This window comes from Rhinatrema bivittatum, chromosome 4 (assembly GCF_901001135.1).
Source record: "Rhinatrema bivittatum chromosome 4, aRhiBiv1.1, whole genome shotgun sequence".
Classification (NCBI taxonomy): Eukaryota; Metazoa; Chordata; class Amphibia; order Gymnophiona; family Rhinatrematidae; genus Rhinatrema; species Rhinatrema bivittatum.
Genome location: NC_042618.1, coordinates 52,745,972 through 52,763,393, shown reverse-complemented (window position 1 = coordinate 52,763,393; position 17,422 = coordinate 52,745,972). Strand labels below are relative to the sequence as shown.

General features: G+C 42.6%; 1 protein-coding gene across 3 annotated transcripts in view; it reads left to right on the top strand.

Annotated features, from left to right (window-relative positions):
• The window catches only part of SYNE2 (spectrin repeat containing nuclear envelope protein 2), a 799,865-nt gene that overhangs the window by 380,309 nt on the left and 402,134 nt on the right, over positions 1–17,422 (top strand). For all 3 annotated transcript variants that reach the window (XM_029598126.1, XM_029598125.1, XM_029598127.1), the window contains exons 43-46: positions 2,031–2,206; positions 4,847–5,129; positions 8,645–8,803; positions 14,454–14,801. In XM_029598126.1, coding sequence (XP_029453986.1) covers positions 2,031–2,206; positions 4,847–5,129; positions 8,645–8,803; positions 14,454–14,801 — 966 coding nt within the window. The remainder of the gene's footprint in view (positions 1–2,030; positions 2,207–4,846; positions 5,130–8,644; positions 8,804–14,453; positions 14,802–17,422) is intronic.

Below are 17,422 nucleotides of genomic sequence, written 5' to 3'. Positions count from 1 at the left end.
AAACCTTTCATTAACCAAACCACCAAGGACTGCTTCTACAAATTACATATCCTGAAAAGAATTAAACCACTTTTTCACGCCCAAGACTTTAGAACAATTTTGCAAGCAATAATCTTTTCCAAATTAGATTATTGCAACTCATTACTACTAGGCCTCCCAGCTTCCTATACCAAACCTCTACAAATGGTCCAGAACTCTGCAGCCAGAGTCCTCACAAACTCCAGGAAAATGGACCACATCTCACCTATCCTCAAAAACCTCCATTGGCTACCGATCCACTATAGAATCATGTATAAAACCATCAACATCATATACAAAACTATCAACCAAAACACGCACCTCGACCTACAAATACCTCTTAAAAAATACACTTCCGCTAGACCCATCAGGGAATGCTACAAAGAGTCACTCCAAATACCAAAGGCCAAAACCTACCAACATAAATCATTGAGTCTCAGAGTCTTCTCTTCAGCAGGTCCAACTCTCTGGAACTCTATCCCACCAGATTTGAGACAGGAGCCATGCTCTCTAACATTTAGGAAAAGACTAAAAACTTGGCTTTTCAAAAAAGCATTTCCAAGCCTTGAATAATACCTCTATTAAACAGCACAAACTCTTATCCAATAACTGGACCAAATACAATTCAATCAACCTTAATTGACAATCATCAATACCTGCTGAACTTTTATCATACCACTGTCGTATTTATGCTTTTGGTTATTTATGTTCCGTTCCATAGTGAGGTATTGCCACAGTTTCTCACATATTCTTATTTACTCACTATGCTACTCTATTACATTAATAGACTGAAATGTAAATATTGCTCTGTGCAATTTCTCCCCCTTTTCCAGTTCCAAGTTGATTTCCCTGATTTATTGTAACTTTCTCAATTCCTTTATCTGATTCACGATATTTAAAGTTCAAGGTTCTTTTTGAGAACATTGTTTCATGTTATGTTATGTTTTATACACTTTGTTAATTGTAAACCGGGTTGATGTGATGCCTGTCATGAAACTCGGTACAACAAAAACAATAAATAAATAAATAAATAAATAATTCTTAAAGAACTACAAAAACAAAGTAAATTTAAGACATTACCTGTCAAAACATTAATCTCTAAGGCCGGAGTTGGCCCCGGAAGAGAAGGAGTCGGGGCGTCACCGGGGCCGACTCCGCAAAGACGCCGCGGACAACAAAAAGGTAAGGCCCTTTTCGCGTCCGAGTTCGCGCCCAATAGCTACACCTTCTATGGTGGCGCTATTGGGTGCTAAACCGGCAGCGATTGCTCCGCAACGGTGGGATCGCTGCTGGCTAGTGCAGGCCCGCCCCCCCGTTTCGGCCCCCCGCCCCTCATTCCCTAAAGTATCGCAGGCCTGCGATACTTTAGAAAATGAGGCCCTAAATCATCCTTTATAGGTATATATAAGATCCAAGAATTACTAGAACATATACTAAAGAAAATCATTAGTTTTGCTAGTGAGAAGATCGTTAGCAGTTTGAAGCATACTTGCTAATAAGAGATTTGTGAATTTCTTCAAATTGGGTTGTTTGAGCAAAGTGATAAATCTGAAAAAGTGTTGAGATTTCATCCGATTGTTTGGTGATTCTTTTTCCTTTTTTAAGAAAGTCTGAAAAATGCAAAGTAATTTTTGTCAGATCATCTGACCTGCTTTCAAATTGTCATGAAATCCAAAATGGATATTTCAGATTTTCCTTTGAATTTTCACCTGTATGCCAGGGAAAATTCAGTGGATGTCCTTTAAATTGTGAATTGCTCTACATGTCTACTTAGTAGCATATGTCATAGGGCACCAGTGTATAAGGCCAGTACCATGTCTTGTTCTACACCAATTGTTGCCTATTGTGGTTGTGTCTTCATTACATGGCATAATAGATTGCTAACAAAATGTAGATTTTTGCATAATTTCACATGCTATATATTTAAGTTGCTGAAATTTTGGGATCCTGTTAAACCAAACTAATTGTTGCTGACACATTTTTCATATTGATCTTGGTTTTACATATTGTAGGAAATCATTGCACTTAAAGCTGAGGGGGGCGCTAAAATAAAAGACCTCAGATTTATGGGTGAATCCTTAATTGAGAAAAGTACCAAAAGAAATGAAAACTCTGAAATCCAGCAAACTATTTTAAATCTTCAAAAGGAATGGGAAGAGACAATGCATTCAGCTACTGAGCATCTCAGGTACGATTACTGCTTTAAAAGGCTGACAGGTGACTTAATTGAATGAAGCAAAGTTTAGAAAAGCTCTTGATTTCTGTAAATGTGATATGTCAAAAGTAAATCTAGCACGCCTATAGTACAGAATCTGTATTTTAAACTGTATCCTTTTCTAACGGATGATATGTGATTTTTTGATTTGAAATGTTTTCCTCCTCCAAGCTTGGCTTAGGGGAAAAGCTTGAGAGGAGCGGGGTGTTTGGGAGGGATTTCCGGAGATGGGAATCAGGAGGGGAAGAAGAATTGAAGGGAGCATTTGGGTCTTTCTTTCTTATCCGGAGATTTGGGTCAGCCCAGTACTTAATGTCAGGTAAGAGGGAGGCAGGTAGCTGGGCACTATTACATATATATTTTTTTATTTATTTTTTTGCTTTATTTTGGATGATGGGAGGAGAATCAGGGCAGCTAGCCCCTTCTTTTTTTTAAATTTGGGTGAGGGGCTGAGAACTTTTTTTTTCTTTTTTGTGTTGCAGGGAGCATTCATGAGCCAGCCAAATTTGGGTCTGCTATTGCAGCAACTAGATTTGCCCGGCCAAGTTAGGAGGTTAGCAATGAAATTAAGGGCAAACTACTTAACTTTTTCTACCAACGTATCTTCTGTCCCCAGGGCTGCCCATTTTGTAACAGGCTAAACTTGTGCACCTTGCATGTAGCCAGTTAAAGTTGGCTAGTTAGATAGGGACAGTTTTAAATGGGGAAGGTTTAACTGGCTAACTCCCAAAGATAAGCCGGTTAAGCCTTTTGAAAATCCCGCCTCAATGCTTCACTTAAGGCCCTAAATTTAGGTGGTTTTTCGGGCATACATAGGTGGCTAATTTGTACCTGAAAACTAAATAAATTTAGGCCTGTAATTCATTTGTCCAGATTTTGGTGCCTAAGGCCTAGAGCAACTAAACTGCGATGTATTTTCACGGGAGAGGGGTCCCGTTATTGTGTGTGTGTGGGGGGGGGGGTGTCGCTACGATAGTGGGTTCCCCTCCCCTGAAAACATATCGCAGCTTTATGGCGCATTTTTTTCTCTCGTGGCCAAACAGTTCGGTACAATAGAAGAAGTTGGCGGCTCCAACCTCATAGAACCGCCATCGCCTTAAAGGGCCACTGTCCCCTTCCCCCCCCCCCCCCCCCGAAAAGTGTCCTGGGAAAATGGGGAAGCTTGGTGCTGGTCAGTGCTGACCTCCAGCTGAACCTGGAGTCGCCTCTCGAGGTAGCCCCAACTACCCAGAAGTTTAAAAATAGATATGAGTCTGCATGGCCCTGGCCCCGCTACCCTCCACAAAGTTCAACATTTAAAGTCACCCCCTCCCCCTCCCAAAGATGATTTTAAATTAAACAGTGGCTCAGTGGTCTCCCCCCCCCCCCCCAAAAAATTATAAATTAAAATAAGTAGTCCGGGTTCGGGGTCCCCTTGAACCCCCCCCCCCCACACCCCCTGAACCATAGAAATGTGTGGAATCCCACGGTGAGGCCGGGGTGCTCCCTCACACCTGGCCTGGTCAGCGCCATTTTTAAAAATGGCACTCACCCGACCTTGCCCCAGCTGTGTGATTGGGGCAGGATCCGCCTGGGTCCAATCACATTGCTGGGATAAGGTCATATCGGGATCCCCACTCTTATTTCTAAGGCTAAGGGAGTGTGAGAGGGGGCTCGGGTGGGGGATGAGCAACTTGAGGGGTGGGAGGCCCTACACCGGACCACTTATTTCATTTAAAAATCTTTTTTTGGATGGGGTGGGGGGGGGGGAAGGGGGCCTACTGAGTCACCAGTGTTTAATTTAACATCACCTTTGGGAAGAGGAGTGGGGGTCAAGGGCTATTTTAATGTTCTTTTTGGGGGAGCAAGGCCACCTCTGTGCGGCTAAATTTTCTGCCTTTTTTTTTTTTTAGTTTGGGGGAGTTGGGGCTGCCTTGAGTGGCAGCTTTGGGTTAAGCCGAGGGTCAGCACTGCAGCACTGACCCTGGCTCAACCTTTTATCGAGCCGCAATGTTTGTTTTTTGTTCTTTTTGGTTGGCTAGCACCTTAAATGTGAGGCAGGAGCCTCGGGACCTGCATTAGGTTCCCAGGGCTCCCGCCTCACCTTTGCCTCATTTGAAATAGCTGGTGGTATTTTATCGCAGTTGACCACCTTTTCAGTCAGCCGTGATAAAATATTTGCATAGGATTGCCTATTCATGATGTTATTTACATTATTCATGCATGCAGATCATTGTAATAGGGGAGGGTAGAAGGAATGGTAACATGCAAAATACTGTGCGATATATGCTGCTTAACGCGTTAGAGCACTACCACAGCTTGATGCATCTTCCAGTAAGTTAGGTGCCTCATGCTGTAAACCAGCACTAGGTGCCCAACTCCCCCCCCCCCCCCCTCACTTCAAATTTAGGGCTTCATGACCTAGTCAGTCTTCAGATGGGCTGATTTAGGAGCCGCTCTCTGAAAATTGACCCTAAACTTATATATTACAATGTACTTTTTTGCCCTTAAGCACTGTGCAGTTTTAAGGATAGCTGAATGATGTGTGTAACATGTTTAAAGCGTATTTGCTGTGTAATGCTTTTCATCAAATGTTCTGGTTAATATATATATATTTTTAATTCTTCTTCAAAGGGACAGATATATACAAGATAAAGAAGACTTGAGTTTAAGACTAAAAGAATTACAGACGAAGCAGGAACTGATCTGCTTTGAGCCTCAGTCCAGCTTGCAAGAAAAACAAGCTCAGTTAGTAAACTGCAAAATGCTGCTGCAGGAAGCAGAAGACTTGACACCTGCACTCTATGAGCTAAAAATCCAAGGAGATTATCTTCTCGGCTGTACCCAGGATTCCTGTTTTGAAGAATTATGGTTAGAAATAAAATATCTTCATGAACACCTCCTTATTCGACTGCAGGTTAGAAACATGACTTATTTAAAATAAATAAATAAATAGAATTTTTTTTTTTTGCTTTTTTGGACAGTGAGCTACAATCATATCTACATGCGAATAAATGGCATCATCATGGATTTCTTGTTTTCCATTTCAAATGCAGCTGCATACTCCATGGCCTGTCAAATTCTGGTGCAAGGTGACCAGAAAGGTAGCCCCCATCTGTTAAAAGTGGGATGGAGGTAGTGAAATAACATTATTACAGTTGCACTGTCAGTTCCAGCAATGAAAGGAAAAACAAAACAAAAAAAAAAGCTAATCACCAGAGTACTCAAATTGCAAGATTTGCTACATTGCTGATGATCTTTTAACATTTCTGTGTGCTTTTTAGTGATGGGAGGTGCTATGACAGCAAATTCTCAAACTGGGATTTCAGTGACTAATGCTCTGTGTTGAAAACTGGTGCATGTGGCAAAGCTGAACACCCTTTGTTTTGAGTGGTCTAAAGTTTAGAAATGCATTTGTGTTCTAACCAGTCCATTGCTGACCATAGCAACTTTGTAGAAAGAACTGTTTGCTAAATAGAAGAAACCTGGACTCGGTGAACTTTTTTCTTTCAACCTAGCCAACGTCTGTAGGTACAGGGCAGCAAAATGTTTGGTGACAGCAATGTCTGAAAGAGATCCTTTATATGCATTTGAAAATCTTATTTGCCACAAACTTCCATACATAACTGTGTTCAGTGCGGCTTACAGGTAGCATCCATAAAATCACGTTGGAAGTCCTTGTGGTACTCCTAGCAATACCTGCATTAGTTTGGTACAAACAATGGACTGCCTTTGTTTTGTTTCTACCAATGTTCAGGCATTGCATTGTTATTAAGATACCCTGCCTATATGACACTTTAAAACTGCATTTAATGTATACCTACATGTGAATCCATCCAATTATCATATTGCCCTGTAACCATGTGCAAATGGTGCAGTATAAGAAAAAGAACACCCCCCCACCCCTCAGAAAACAAGAAAGAAAATGTATAATTCTAGATGCATGTTAAGTAGGGATCCAGATTCAAAGGGTTTTAATTGCCTAACTTTGGGAGTTAGGCACTTGAATCAGCCCAATTGAAAATTGAATAAGGCTGAGCTCCTAAATTTAGGAGTCTGTTTTCTCTAGATATCTAAATTTAGGTGCCCAAAAAGTGGGCAGCTGTGGAAACTGAGTTGGGGTGGGGAAAAAACTTGAGCTTAGTCCTGATTTTCAGCATTAGGCACCTAAGGGCCTCATTTTCCAAAGCTATCGCAGGCTTTGAGGCCCTTGGGTTTGGAGGCCGGCAGGACTTAGATATGAGGGTCAGGCAGCCTCAGTAACCAGGCCAAGGTCAGGACAGGATAAACAAAATAGAATAGATGCCAAATGTCCTTCAAGATACTTTATTTAGATGGAGACGAAATGAGTTACAATTGCCCAACTCTGGCCAAGTTTCGCCACCATATACGTGGCTGCCTCAGGGGCTTTAATAAATAAAATAATTTTTATAAAAACTTTCTAAAAAAAAACCATATAAACAAATCAAAATTTTAACTTACAAAAAATATAAAATAAAATTATAACTGACAAGAAAACATATAAAATGGTAACATATAAATGTGGATGTTGAATGCATATATTAACCAATACAAGAGCATTTAAACATGGATGTTGAAAGAACATGGGCAACGCATAACTAATATCAAAGAGTAGAGCACCAAAATTGTGATATCAGTGGAAGAAAGCATTCAGTGAATGCAGTGGCACAATAAAACAAATACCTGTATATGTATAAAACTGGAGTAACCATTTATAGTTGTAATTAATATAGGATACCTGTAAAAACATAATCAGACTTCAGGGGATATGACAAAAATATTATATTTAACTAAAAGGTCAGACCGTATATAAATTAAAAACAGACAAGGTCACTAAGTGGTAACAAATAAACTAATTCTACTAATCTGTGTGATAAGAGGAAAGGAAATAAATGTGTATATTAAGCCCAAAGTATAAATGCTCAGGTTGACACTGGAGGCAAGAGACAGTAAACAGTGCCCCGTTTGTAGGAATCATATTACAGATTAAATCATTGACAGCAATGCCGACAATTCAAAACATCACTTTCTCACAGTTAATAAAATGAAGGGCCAAACAACAACCAAGGTCCAAATAAAATTAATATAAAATAATAAATTTTACCTTAAAAACCAATCAAAAGTGAACAGTCTCCACGCAGTGCTTCATATTTGAAGCACCAGCACAGAACGCTGAGTTTAAATGGCTAAGAATGGTACAAAAAAATGTCATTCACAAAAACTGGGCGTGACTAAAAAAAAAATAAAAACCTGATGAAAAATATATATGAACTTAAAGTATAAATGAATAGAAAAAACAACCAAATGGGGATACTCATACTTAAGTCTAAAACTAGCAAAATCAACATTAAAATTTTTTTTTATAAAATTCGCAAATTAGTTATGAGGGTCAGGCAGCATCAGTAACCAGGCCAGGTGGAGATCGGGCGAAGTCAGAATCCAAGCCGAGAGCAGGTTACTAGAAGACAGTCCGAGAGGCAGGGGCAAGGGCTGGAAGATACAAGGACTGGAATAGGCAAGACAAAGAGCAGGAGTGGACCCAGGCAGGGCAAAAGGAGCAGGAACAAGCAACCCATACTGCAGGCAAAGTACGGCAGGGTACCTGTTGCTGAAGAACTGGCTGGCTGGAACCGAGCTTCCTTATATACCAGAGCTGGGATAACATCCGTCAGCGCCCACAGGAAATGCTGGCTGCATGGTCTATAAAAGGGCTACAGGAAGTGCAAGTGGTTTCAACTAGGCCCTGGAATATAGCACACTGTACCGAAAGTGCTTGAGATAAGGGGCGTTGCACGTAGCCAGGTCTGTCTAACAGGCTATACTGGGAACCTAGAGTTAAAATAGCAGTTAGACCTGTCTGGAAGGCTGAAGTACAGAAATAACTAGAAGTCGTGAAAGAAAAAGGATCTTTTGAAGCCTGGTTTGTCTGTCAGGCTGAATGGGAGACCTAAGAGGCCAGATATTTGGGCAGCAGTTTTGTGGTTTGACATGGGAACGGAAAGAGGGAATACTTGGTGTGAACTAAATAGGTGATGATGTATGTTTATATATCCAAGATGGTTGACTACTAAGGATGAGGATGACAAAAATTGTCCTGGATAAGGAGTGATATCTTAGAAGTGGTGACACTCTATGGCTGGCAGCTAGTATATATTCTTAGGAATAACTGGGCCGAGGGTGGTGGTGGCTTTTTTTCTGCCATTAACTATTATTTTACTATGTCAGGCAGTCTGGAAAGGCCTAGATAATTTAATCTGTCATCTTTATATATGTTTCTGAGGATTAAATGTTTAACTTTTTTAGTGATGGCAGGGAGATGTTTGCATTTATTTTCCTTTGCCTGTTTTATCTTTCATGAACTCAAGTTCTATGAGAAAGTATTAATAACTATCAAAACTTATACAATTGTAGGATTTAGTACAGAAATTGAAACATCAAGAACACCATGAGGATCAAACTCAAAACGCAGACCTGGGCACTGAAGAGGATGGATTCCCTCATAAGTTGCTCAATGGTACTGATGTGAAAAGTCACAAGATTGCAGCTGAAGAAAAGATGCAAAAATTTCAGGTACACTGCTGTTTCCTGTGAAAATACATCGCTCTTCATATATATGGACATTGGGAATATATCCAGAAAGCAAATTTCTTGAAAATAGAAGGTCCAGCAATTTAACACTGTCTGTACATAAAACAGCATACATCCGTGATAATGAATTTGCCATTTATAGAGGGTTCAGGACTGGCTGAGCACTAGCAGGAACTACCATAGCACTTTTTTTCTTGTGGTCCAGGTGTATTCAGTGCCCTGTGAAATCCTCCTTTTTCTCTTCATCAGATCCCTCCTGCCACCGATTAGGCGCTTATGAACTGAGAGGTGTTGAGAGAAATAAAGCAGAAGGACACCAGGATCCCACAAATTATTCTTTGGGATCCAGTTTAAAGCAATGGTTAAATAAAAAAACATACCTTTTTACACACAGATGCTGCCGATAATGGGGTGGACTGCCTTCACCTTTCCACCCTCTGTACACAAGATTCGTTGCTGCTGCAAGGTGCAGAGGCAGTTCACACCCTGGTGAATTGGGCCCTGCAAAGGGGGGCCCCCTCTTCTGGTCTGGCCTCCCGGTCCAACCCTTTCTTTGTTTCCAGCCATATGGAGTTGTGCCCGTATGGCTGTGCAACCATTTCTAGGCATGTCCTGGCAGGCTGCATGGCCTTGAAGCAGTGTGTACCCAGAACTGATACAATCAACCCTTGGGAGGGATGGCAAGAGGGTTAAAGGGTGACATCAGCCCCTCCAGCCTTCCTCTTTGTCTTCTTTGGCCCATCCCAGGAGCTGCTTTCCCACCCACCACCCCTAATATTTAATGGTTCCTTCTAGGTAGAATGTGTTATATTATAGTTAGGTTACCCGTAAACAATATAATGATATTTAGAGCCGATCCTTGTTAAATGCCGAGCGTGCTAAATATTCCAATTTGAGTCCTGTTGTATGTCGAATGTGACAAGCTCAATGTTAAAATTGCCTATGAGGAGCATGATTTGGCTGCAAATTTATACTGTGTTAGCGCAGGGCACTCATGCTTGAGGGCAAGGACTGTGGGAGGGGCCCGAAGAGCTTGTTATTATTTGTCTGTCTGGTGCTGTGGCCTTTATAAAGTTGTTTGGGATGGGCTCAGATTTGAATTGGGTCCAGGCTGGGCGCACTCTTGGTATGGCCAAAGCCTGTAGTTACTGTGGTCCGCCACCTCGTGCAAGCACAGTGGTGGCCAGATGACCCATGAATGAGTTACTGCTGAGACTTGCTTTGGGCTGCACATGATCGGTGGACTTAGAGCTTCCAGGAAGCATCTCCCCCAGATAAGTGGGGAGGGAAGAAAAGCTAGGCAAGCTTCGATCACCAGTTTGATTCCCCCTGTCAAGATATCTAAATGATGTTGTGACCATTTCTCCAATCAATTTATTTATTTGTCTAGTTTTATATAGCATCGTTCGGTTTCGCCATCACAACGATTTACATGTTTCGACTGATAAAGAAATACAAGTTTGGTTCCTATAGAAAGGTTAATATAGGTACATAAAGGAGTCATAGGTACAATTCAATGTCATAGATGTTATTGAACATAAGTGTGATAGTGTCATATGCTGGTGAACAGGAGAAGGCATTGTGATACGTGTTCTGCTTGTGCGAAGACGATGTTGGCTTTGGATTTGTTATGACCAGGCGAGATGTGAACCCTTGGACCGATGGGGAGCTGGCAAGACCTGAGGAGATGGCTCCTCGGGTTCCCCCCCTGTCAGGTGGTGAGGCGGAGTCAAAGTAGGAGCTGGCTGGATCTTCGCCTCTGGAAGCCCGCAGTCCCCCTGGGAGGAGCCTGTAGGGACCCGGGCCGCTGGGACTTAGGTGGACCTTTGAGAGGTCGAAGAGGCATGGAGTTGGTGCAAGGGCTAGTTGGATCTTCACCACTGGAAGCTCACAGCCCCACCGGGGAGGAGCCTATAGAGACCCGGGCTGCTGGGACTTAGGTGGGCTCTTGAAGATGGACAGTCCGTCGAAGAAGTCCGAGGTCGAGTACCAGAGAGTCGCCGCTTGCCAGTCCAAAGTCATACACCAAAGAGTCGTTCAAGTAGGAGCAGGAACCAGGATCCCAAGGCACCAAGAGACTCACTGAAGCGAGCAGACTCATTGCCAAGTCAAAGAGTGTGCAGAGGAAATCTCCTTAAATAGCTCCCTGAGCCTGAGCCCAATTGATGCAGCTGAATCTAATATATTTATTTATTTATTTATTTTATTTAGCATTTTTCTATACCGACCTTCATGGTTAAATACCATATCAGATCGGTTTACATCGAACGGGGATAGAGAACTGTAACAAACAGAACAACAATTTATAATCAGAAGGAAAACAAAGTTACATTAAACAAGGACTATAAACTTGGAAGCTTGGACAGCTGAAAAATAAAGGCCCGAGTAGGGCAATAACTTAAAAACAAGAGAGTCATAATGGAGTCCGGGTTAGTGCAGGTTAGATTATTAGCGAAGGTGCTAATGTATGCTGTATGCTCCGTATCTCTTGTTGATTGGTTAACTGTATATTCTGCTTAGTTCATTGTAAACCGAATTGATTTGATTTGTATCAAGAAAGTCGGTATATAAAAGCCTTTAATAAATAAAATAAATAATGTATATGATGTAAATAGAGGAGGAGCACGGTTCCATAGCTCGTGAACAGGTTGATCGTCTAATGTGTATCCGAAGGATCCGGGAAGGCTTGTTGGAACAGCCAAGTCTTAAGTTTTTTTTAAAATGTTAGGAGGCAAGGTTCCAACCTGAGATCTGCGGGGAGGTTGTTCCAGATGGCTGGACCTGCTATTGAAAAAGCTCGGTCCCTGGTCGAGATGAGGCGGGTGGCTTTGGTTGGAGGGGCTTGTAGCGCTCCTTTGTAGATTTCTCTAATCGGTCTGTTTGAAGTATGGGACAAGGCCCCTTTAAATGAGTGTAGGAGGCACGGCCTCGTGCCCAAGGGCAGGGCAGCCTGAGGACACTCCTGGAGTGCAGCAGTGCGGCTCGACGCCGCGAAAGGAAGCCTGAGGGGTGTCTCCCCCGTTGGCAGGTCCTGCGGGGACCCGCTCCCGCAAGAGGGACGAGTGGGGAGAGCATGAGGCCGGTCCCAGAGCGCCTCCCTGCCGCAGCGGCGACCCCGATGCCATGAGCTGAGGTTGGAGGGCTCGGCCACGGATGCTCGTGGCTGGGAACCATGACAGGATTATCATAAGGTTGTGAGTAGTTTTGCGTTATCAAGGGATGTGAGTGGATTTGACTTACTATAGGGTTGCGAGAGGTAGAATATAGAAGGTTTAGGTTGCAGGGGGATGTTAATTGTTTCGGTAGGCTTTGGTGAATAGCCAGGTTTTTAGTTCTTTCTTGAAGGTTTTTAAGTTCGGGAGTGGGAGTGAGTTCCAGAGTTTGGGGCTTCCGAGTGTTATGGCTCTATCAAGAGTTGAGGTGAGTTGTTTTGGTCGTACTGATGGGATTTTCAAGAGGCCTTTGTTTGAGCGTAGGTTTCGTTGCAGGGTGTGGAGTTTTGTCGTTATCCTTAACCAGTCTGATTGCTCTTCATGTATTAGTTTGTGTATTAAGGTCAGTATTTTATACTCGATTCGGAATTTTATTGGGAGCCAATGTAGTGATATCAGAATTGGGGTGATATGTTCTTGTTTTTTTGTTCCTGTGAGGATTCTGGCGGCTGCGTTTTGCAAGATTTGTAGTGGGCGGATGGTGGAGAGTGGTAAACAGAGTAATAATGAGTTGCAATAGTCCAGGTTGGAGAAAATGAGTAGTTGTAGGACAGTTCTGAAGCCGTCTGGGGTTAGGAAAGGTTTTAGTCGTTTTAGTGTTAGTAGCTTGTGGTATCCTTCCTTAATTTTTGCAGTGATGTGGTTCTTGAATGATAATTCACTGTCAATGATGATCCTTAGGTGAGTAACAGGTGAAATTGCTGTTTTTTGGTTCTCCATTTTTAGTGGTGGAGGGGGTGAAGGCTTCTTTTTTTCTATCCAGGATGATTATTTCTGTCTTTTTGATATTTATTAGGTTGTATTTATTATGTTATATTGTCACTTTTTGAGCAAGACAGAGTTGAAAGGAGGGGGTGCAAGAGAAGGTTGGGGGTGAAGCCAACCCTGGTTGCTAAAAATTAAATCTAGCCTCGTTGGCCAGCATAACAAGGTAAAACTGAAAGCTCAACCTGCTTTTTGCTCTTATAAGTGCTTTGTCCAGGAGTCAATGAATCAGCAACATATGACAGCCTATATGCCATTTAAACTTAATGGTGCACACCCTGCTTATCTCTCCAGAAATCCAAAGTGTCAGGATTCTATTGTTTGCATTTTGTTAGACTAGAATGAGAGACGTGCTGGGATCAAAGGTATATTTTGTTGATAGATGTGTAGGTATGTTTGTTTTAGATATGCTTTCTGATATTTTTAATTTGTACTTTGCCTTGGGAAAGGTTTTAATAAAAATAAAATGGTGCTAATATTAACTGCACAAATCATATTGAAAACACACCTATAAAAATGTGTACTTTTAACTGCATTGAGAGGAGGCATTCCTGGGGGGCAGTGGGGGGGGGGGGCATTTTTAGGTCAGGGGAGGAAAAGTACATGTGTAAATTGCATTTTCCAATTTTCATGTGTATTTTCCCATGAAAATTTTGCCACAGAAAAAAAGCAAGTGCAAGTGACTAACACGTACTTTGTACCTTGGGAAAGTTACTAAAATCTAGCTCAAGCCTCACTGGCCAGCGTAACAAGCTAAAGCCGAAAGCCCCAATCTTGAAACTTGGTGCAGAGTCTCTGGATAAAAAGTATGTGCGGTCTTCGTCCCTCACAAGGGCAGTGTGAAAATTTCCCCTAAAAGGTGCATAATAAGTAGATGGGGGCAAGCTTTAGATTTGTGGAGAGAGATGATGGGTGTGTACCTTTTTAAATCTGTGTTCTATGTCTGTCATATGTATCTGATTCTTTGATCCCTTGACAGAGTGCTAGAGTGAACATGTGCCATTGTTGAGACTTTTAGCTTTTTCTTGTCGCTTAGTTCATCCAGACTCGGTCTAGCTTTTAAATTTGGAATACAGGAATACTTTTATATGTCTGCCTCTTTGCAACCATTTGATTATAGCGTGCAGGGTGGGGCTTTGAATTGTGTTGAAGCTTCTTGGCTGTTTTCACTGGCAAAGGCACCATGCAACATATTTTTATTTTTCACATCCCTGATGCTATATTGTCCATTGACTTCAGAAGTGCTTCCAACTTAGGTTCATCAAAGTAGCTACAATCTTTTACCCACCCTCACCTCCCCTCTCCTTTGGAAATTTCCTCTTTGAGTGTCCATCTCGATTGGAACCTCTCCTACATGGATTAAGGCCCCTGGAGTTTTCCCCTCTCATCCAGTCCAGCCATTGTAGTGATAGTCCTTTGAAAAGCACAGACTTGAGTTCACTGTGCTACCTGGCAAAAGTGGATTTGTAAGCCAATCTGTAGGTATTGCTGTTGCATTGTGATAGGAAATCACTGCCCCCTACTCCCCAATGCTAAAAGGCTATAAATACTGCCTTCCTGAGCATTTCCAGCAGGTCCAAGAAGCAGAAGTGGGATAGTGGAAAAAAGATGCTCCTCCATAGAAAATGGGTGACATTTTCTTTTTCCCTTTGAAGGAATTGCAGAGGTCTCCTGAGCCAAAGAAAGAAACTTCAGAGATAATGTTGCCATTAATCGAAGCTGTTAAACAAAATCCAACTCCTCCGGGACACAGAACCACTAAAGACAAAGCTGAAACCCTTCAGTATGAACACACAGGTTTGGCCCGTAAATTGGAGCCTGTTACCGAAGAAACTAAAAACATAGTCGGTGATTCTATGAAGTCCAAACATGAACTTTTTTATACAACAGAGGACAAGGAAAGTAATATAGGTACAGAAATGCAAGCTAGCACAGAAAAGTACTTTAATGCTAAAGAGAATAACACCAAAGAAAACTTGAAGGAATGCAGTGTAATAAACAAGGTAAGTTAGTAGCAATCGGGAAAAAAAAAAACCAATTACAGGTGAATTTTCAAAGGAGTTACATGTGTAAATGTAGCTTACTGTCATAGCAATTTTCAAAAGCCATTTATCCGCATAAAGTACATTTGCACGAGTAAATCCTATGGACAATTCAATTGCATATATTTTAGCAATTTTCAAAAACCCACATACACCAGTAAAGTGCATTACACATGTAATACCCATTTTTAAGTGTGTAAATGCTTTTGAAAATCAGGCCTTTAATGTAGAAATTGTGTTATGAAAATGTGGCAAAACCCTTTTCTGCAGTTTTACTGTTATATAATTTCAGTTTAGGAAATCAATGCATGCAAACATCATAGGTGTCCATCAAACTCAAAGAAGAGGCGGTTGTCAACAATAAATGCTGGTTTTATTCAAGAGCTTCATATAAACAGAATTGAAAGAGGTAAACAGTAGTAAGTCTCCTGACACAGACCCGCTTTTCTCCCGGAGGCTGCGACAGGAGGACTTAGGAGGCAGACAGCTCAGACTACAAAACAAACAAAATTAATGCAAAACAATAACAGAGGCATTAAGAAAATGAGGACACTAAGAATGGGAAAGCAGGCAGAACAATGTCACATACCTTTTACAGTAAATTCATATAACTTGAAAGAAGCTCTTACAGAGACTGGCAATGCAGAGGGATTTTAAAAGGAATGAATCAAACAGAAGAGGCAAATTGCATGCAAAAAAGGGTGTGTGTGCATGTGACCAAAGGCAGCCAATCAAAACCAAGGGTTACAATGCCGTACAGCTAATAGTATATGTTGGGAAAGATTAGGGAAACAGCAATGAAAAATAGATGTGGACAGGTTAGAGGGAAACAGATACAGACAGCTTAAGGAAAAATAGACCACTTGACTTTCTGATTCAGATCATTGGGGGGGATAAGGCGAGTAATCTATTGATCCAGCATTGTTCCCTGCGTGTCGTCAGTTCAGAAAAATTGCCTCCCCTAGAGGGAGAATGAACCATGCTTGTTGATATACCACATCGCTACTGGTTGTCCATCTGGATTAGGATTGTTTTGTTGGACAAGCAATCCTTGAAAGCACTTAGAGCATATCTGATCGCTCGGAGCTCCAGAAAATGTATTTGATGTTGTGATTCCTCTGCAGACCAGGTTCCCTGAGTCTGCAGTTGGTTGAAGTGTGCTCCCCAACCTAGATTGGAAGTATCGGTCGTTAAGATGATTTGAGGTTCTGGAGCTTGAAACGGTAGCCCTTTGTGCAGGTGGGACTCCTGGATCCACCACTCTAGCAAGAGGCGAAGCTGCCTGGTGACCTGGACAGTGTTGGACATTGAATGATGTGCTTGTGACCACTGGAACTTTAATGTCCACTGCATTACTCTCATGGCAAGGCGATCCATTGGGGTAACGTGGACGAGGACGCCATATGTCCCAACAAACCCTAGGACATGATGAGCCGTCATGGTTCGGCGAGAGTGTATAGTGCGCGCCCGCACCGCCAGCGCATGAGCTCGGTCCCTGGGAAGAAAGGCCTTTGCTTGGATCGTGTCGAGATCCGCTCTGATAAAGGAGAGGACTTGAGACGGAATCAGATGAGACTTCTGATAATTGATGAGAAATCCCAAGGATAGTAGCCGCTGCATAGTAAGATGGAGGGAGTGAAGAATTTCCTTTGATGACCGAGCACGCGGCAACCAATGGTCTAGATAAGGATAGACGTGAGTGCCTAGTTTTCTTAAGTGCGCGGCTACTACTGCCAAGCATTTCATGAAGACACGAGGGGCTGAGGCCAGGCCGAATGGAAGTACATCGTATTGAAAGTGTTGGCTTCTGACAAGAAAACGGAGATACCTTCTGTGAGATGGGGTAATTGCGATGTGCATGTATGCGTCTTTTAGGTCCAGAGAGCAAAGCTAATCCCCTTGTTGGAGAAGCGGTAGTAAGGAGCCTAAGGTTACCATCTGAAACTTCTCTTTCCGAAGATGTTTGTTTAGGGCACAAAGGTCTAGTATGGGACGAATGCCTCCCATCTTTTTCGGGATTAAAAAGTATCGGGAGTAGAAGCCCTGTCCCCTTTGGAAAAGAGGAACTGGTTCTATGGCGTTGGCTTGTAGGAGGGATTTTATTTCTTCCTGCAGCTGATGAGCGTGGTCGGAGGAAGTCCACCCCGACTGAGGTGGAGAGTCCGACGGGATGGAGAGGAAGTTTAGATGGTAACCTTGAGCTACGACCCATTGGTCTGTGGTGATCTTTAGCCACATGGCGGTGAAGTGGCAGAGCCGGCCGCCGACAGGCAGGGATGGCAGAGGGGGATGACATTCGCTCTCCAGCGGGAAGTCAAAAACCCACAGCAGGATTAGGCTGGGCAGGAGGTTGTGCCTTCTGAGTCCGTAGCTGTCGTGGTGGAGGCTTCTGGAACGGATGAGATGGACGAGCCCACGCTGGTGGACGATAATATCTTCGGGCTTTGTAAGCTGGTCTTTTAGTCTCCCATCTAAGCGGTCGTTTGGAGGGGGCTGAAAACTCAGCATGAGCGGCCGAAAGCTGACTGAGTGTTTCGTTGTGATCCTTCAGCTATGCCACCATCTCCTGCATCTTTTCTCCA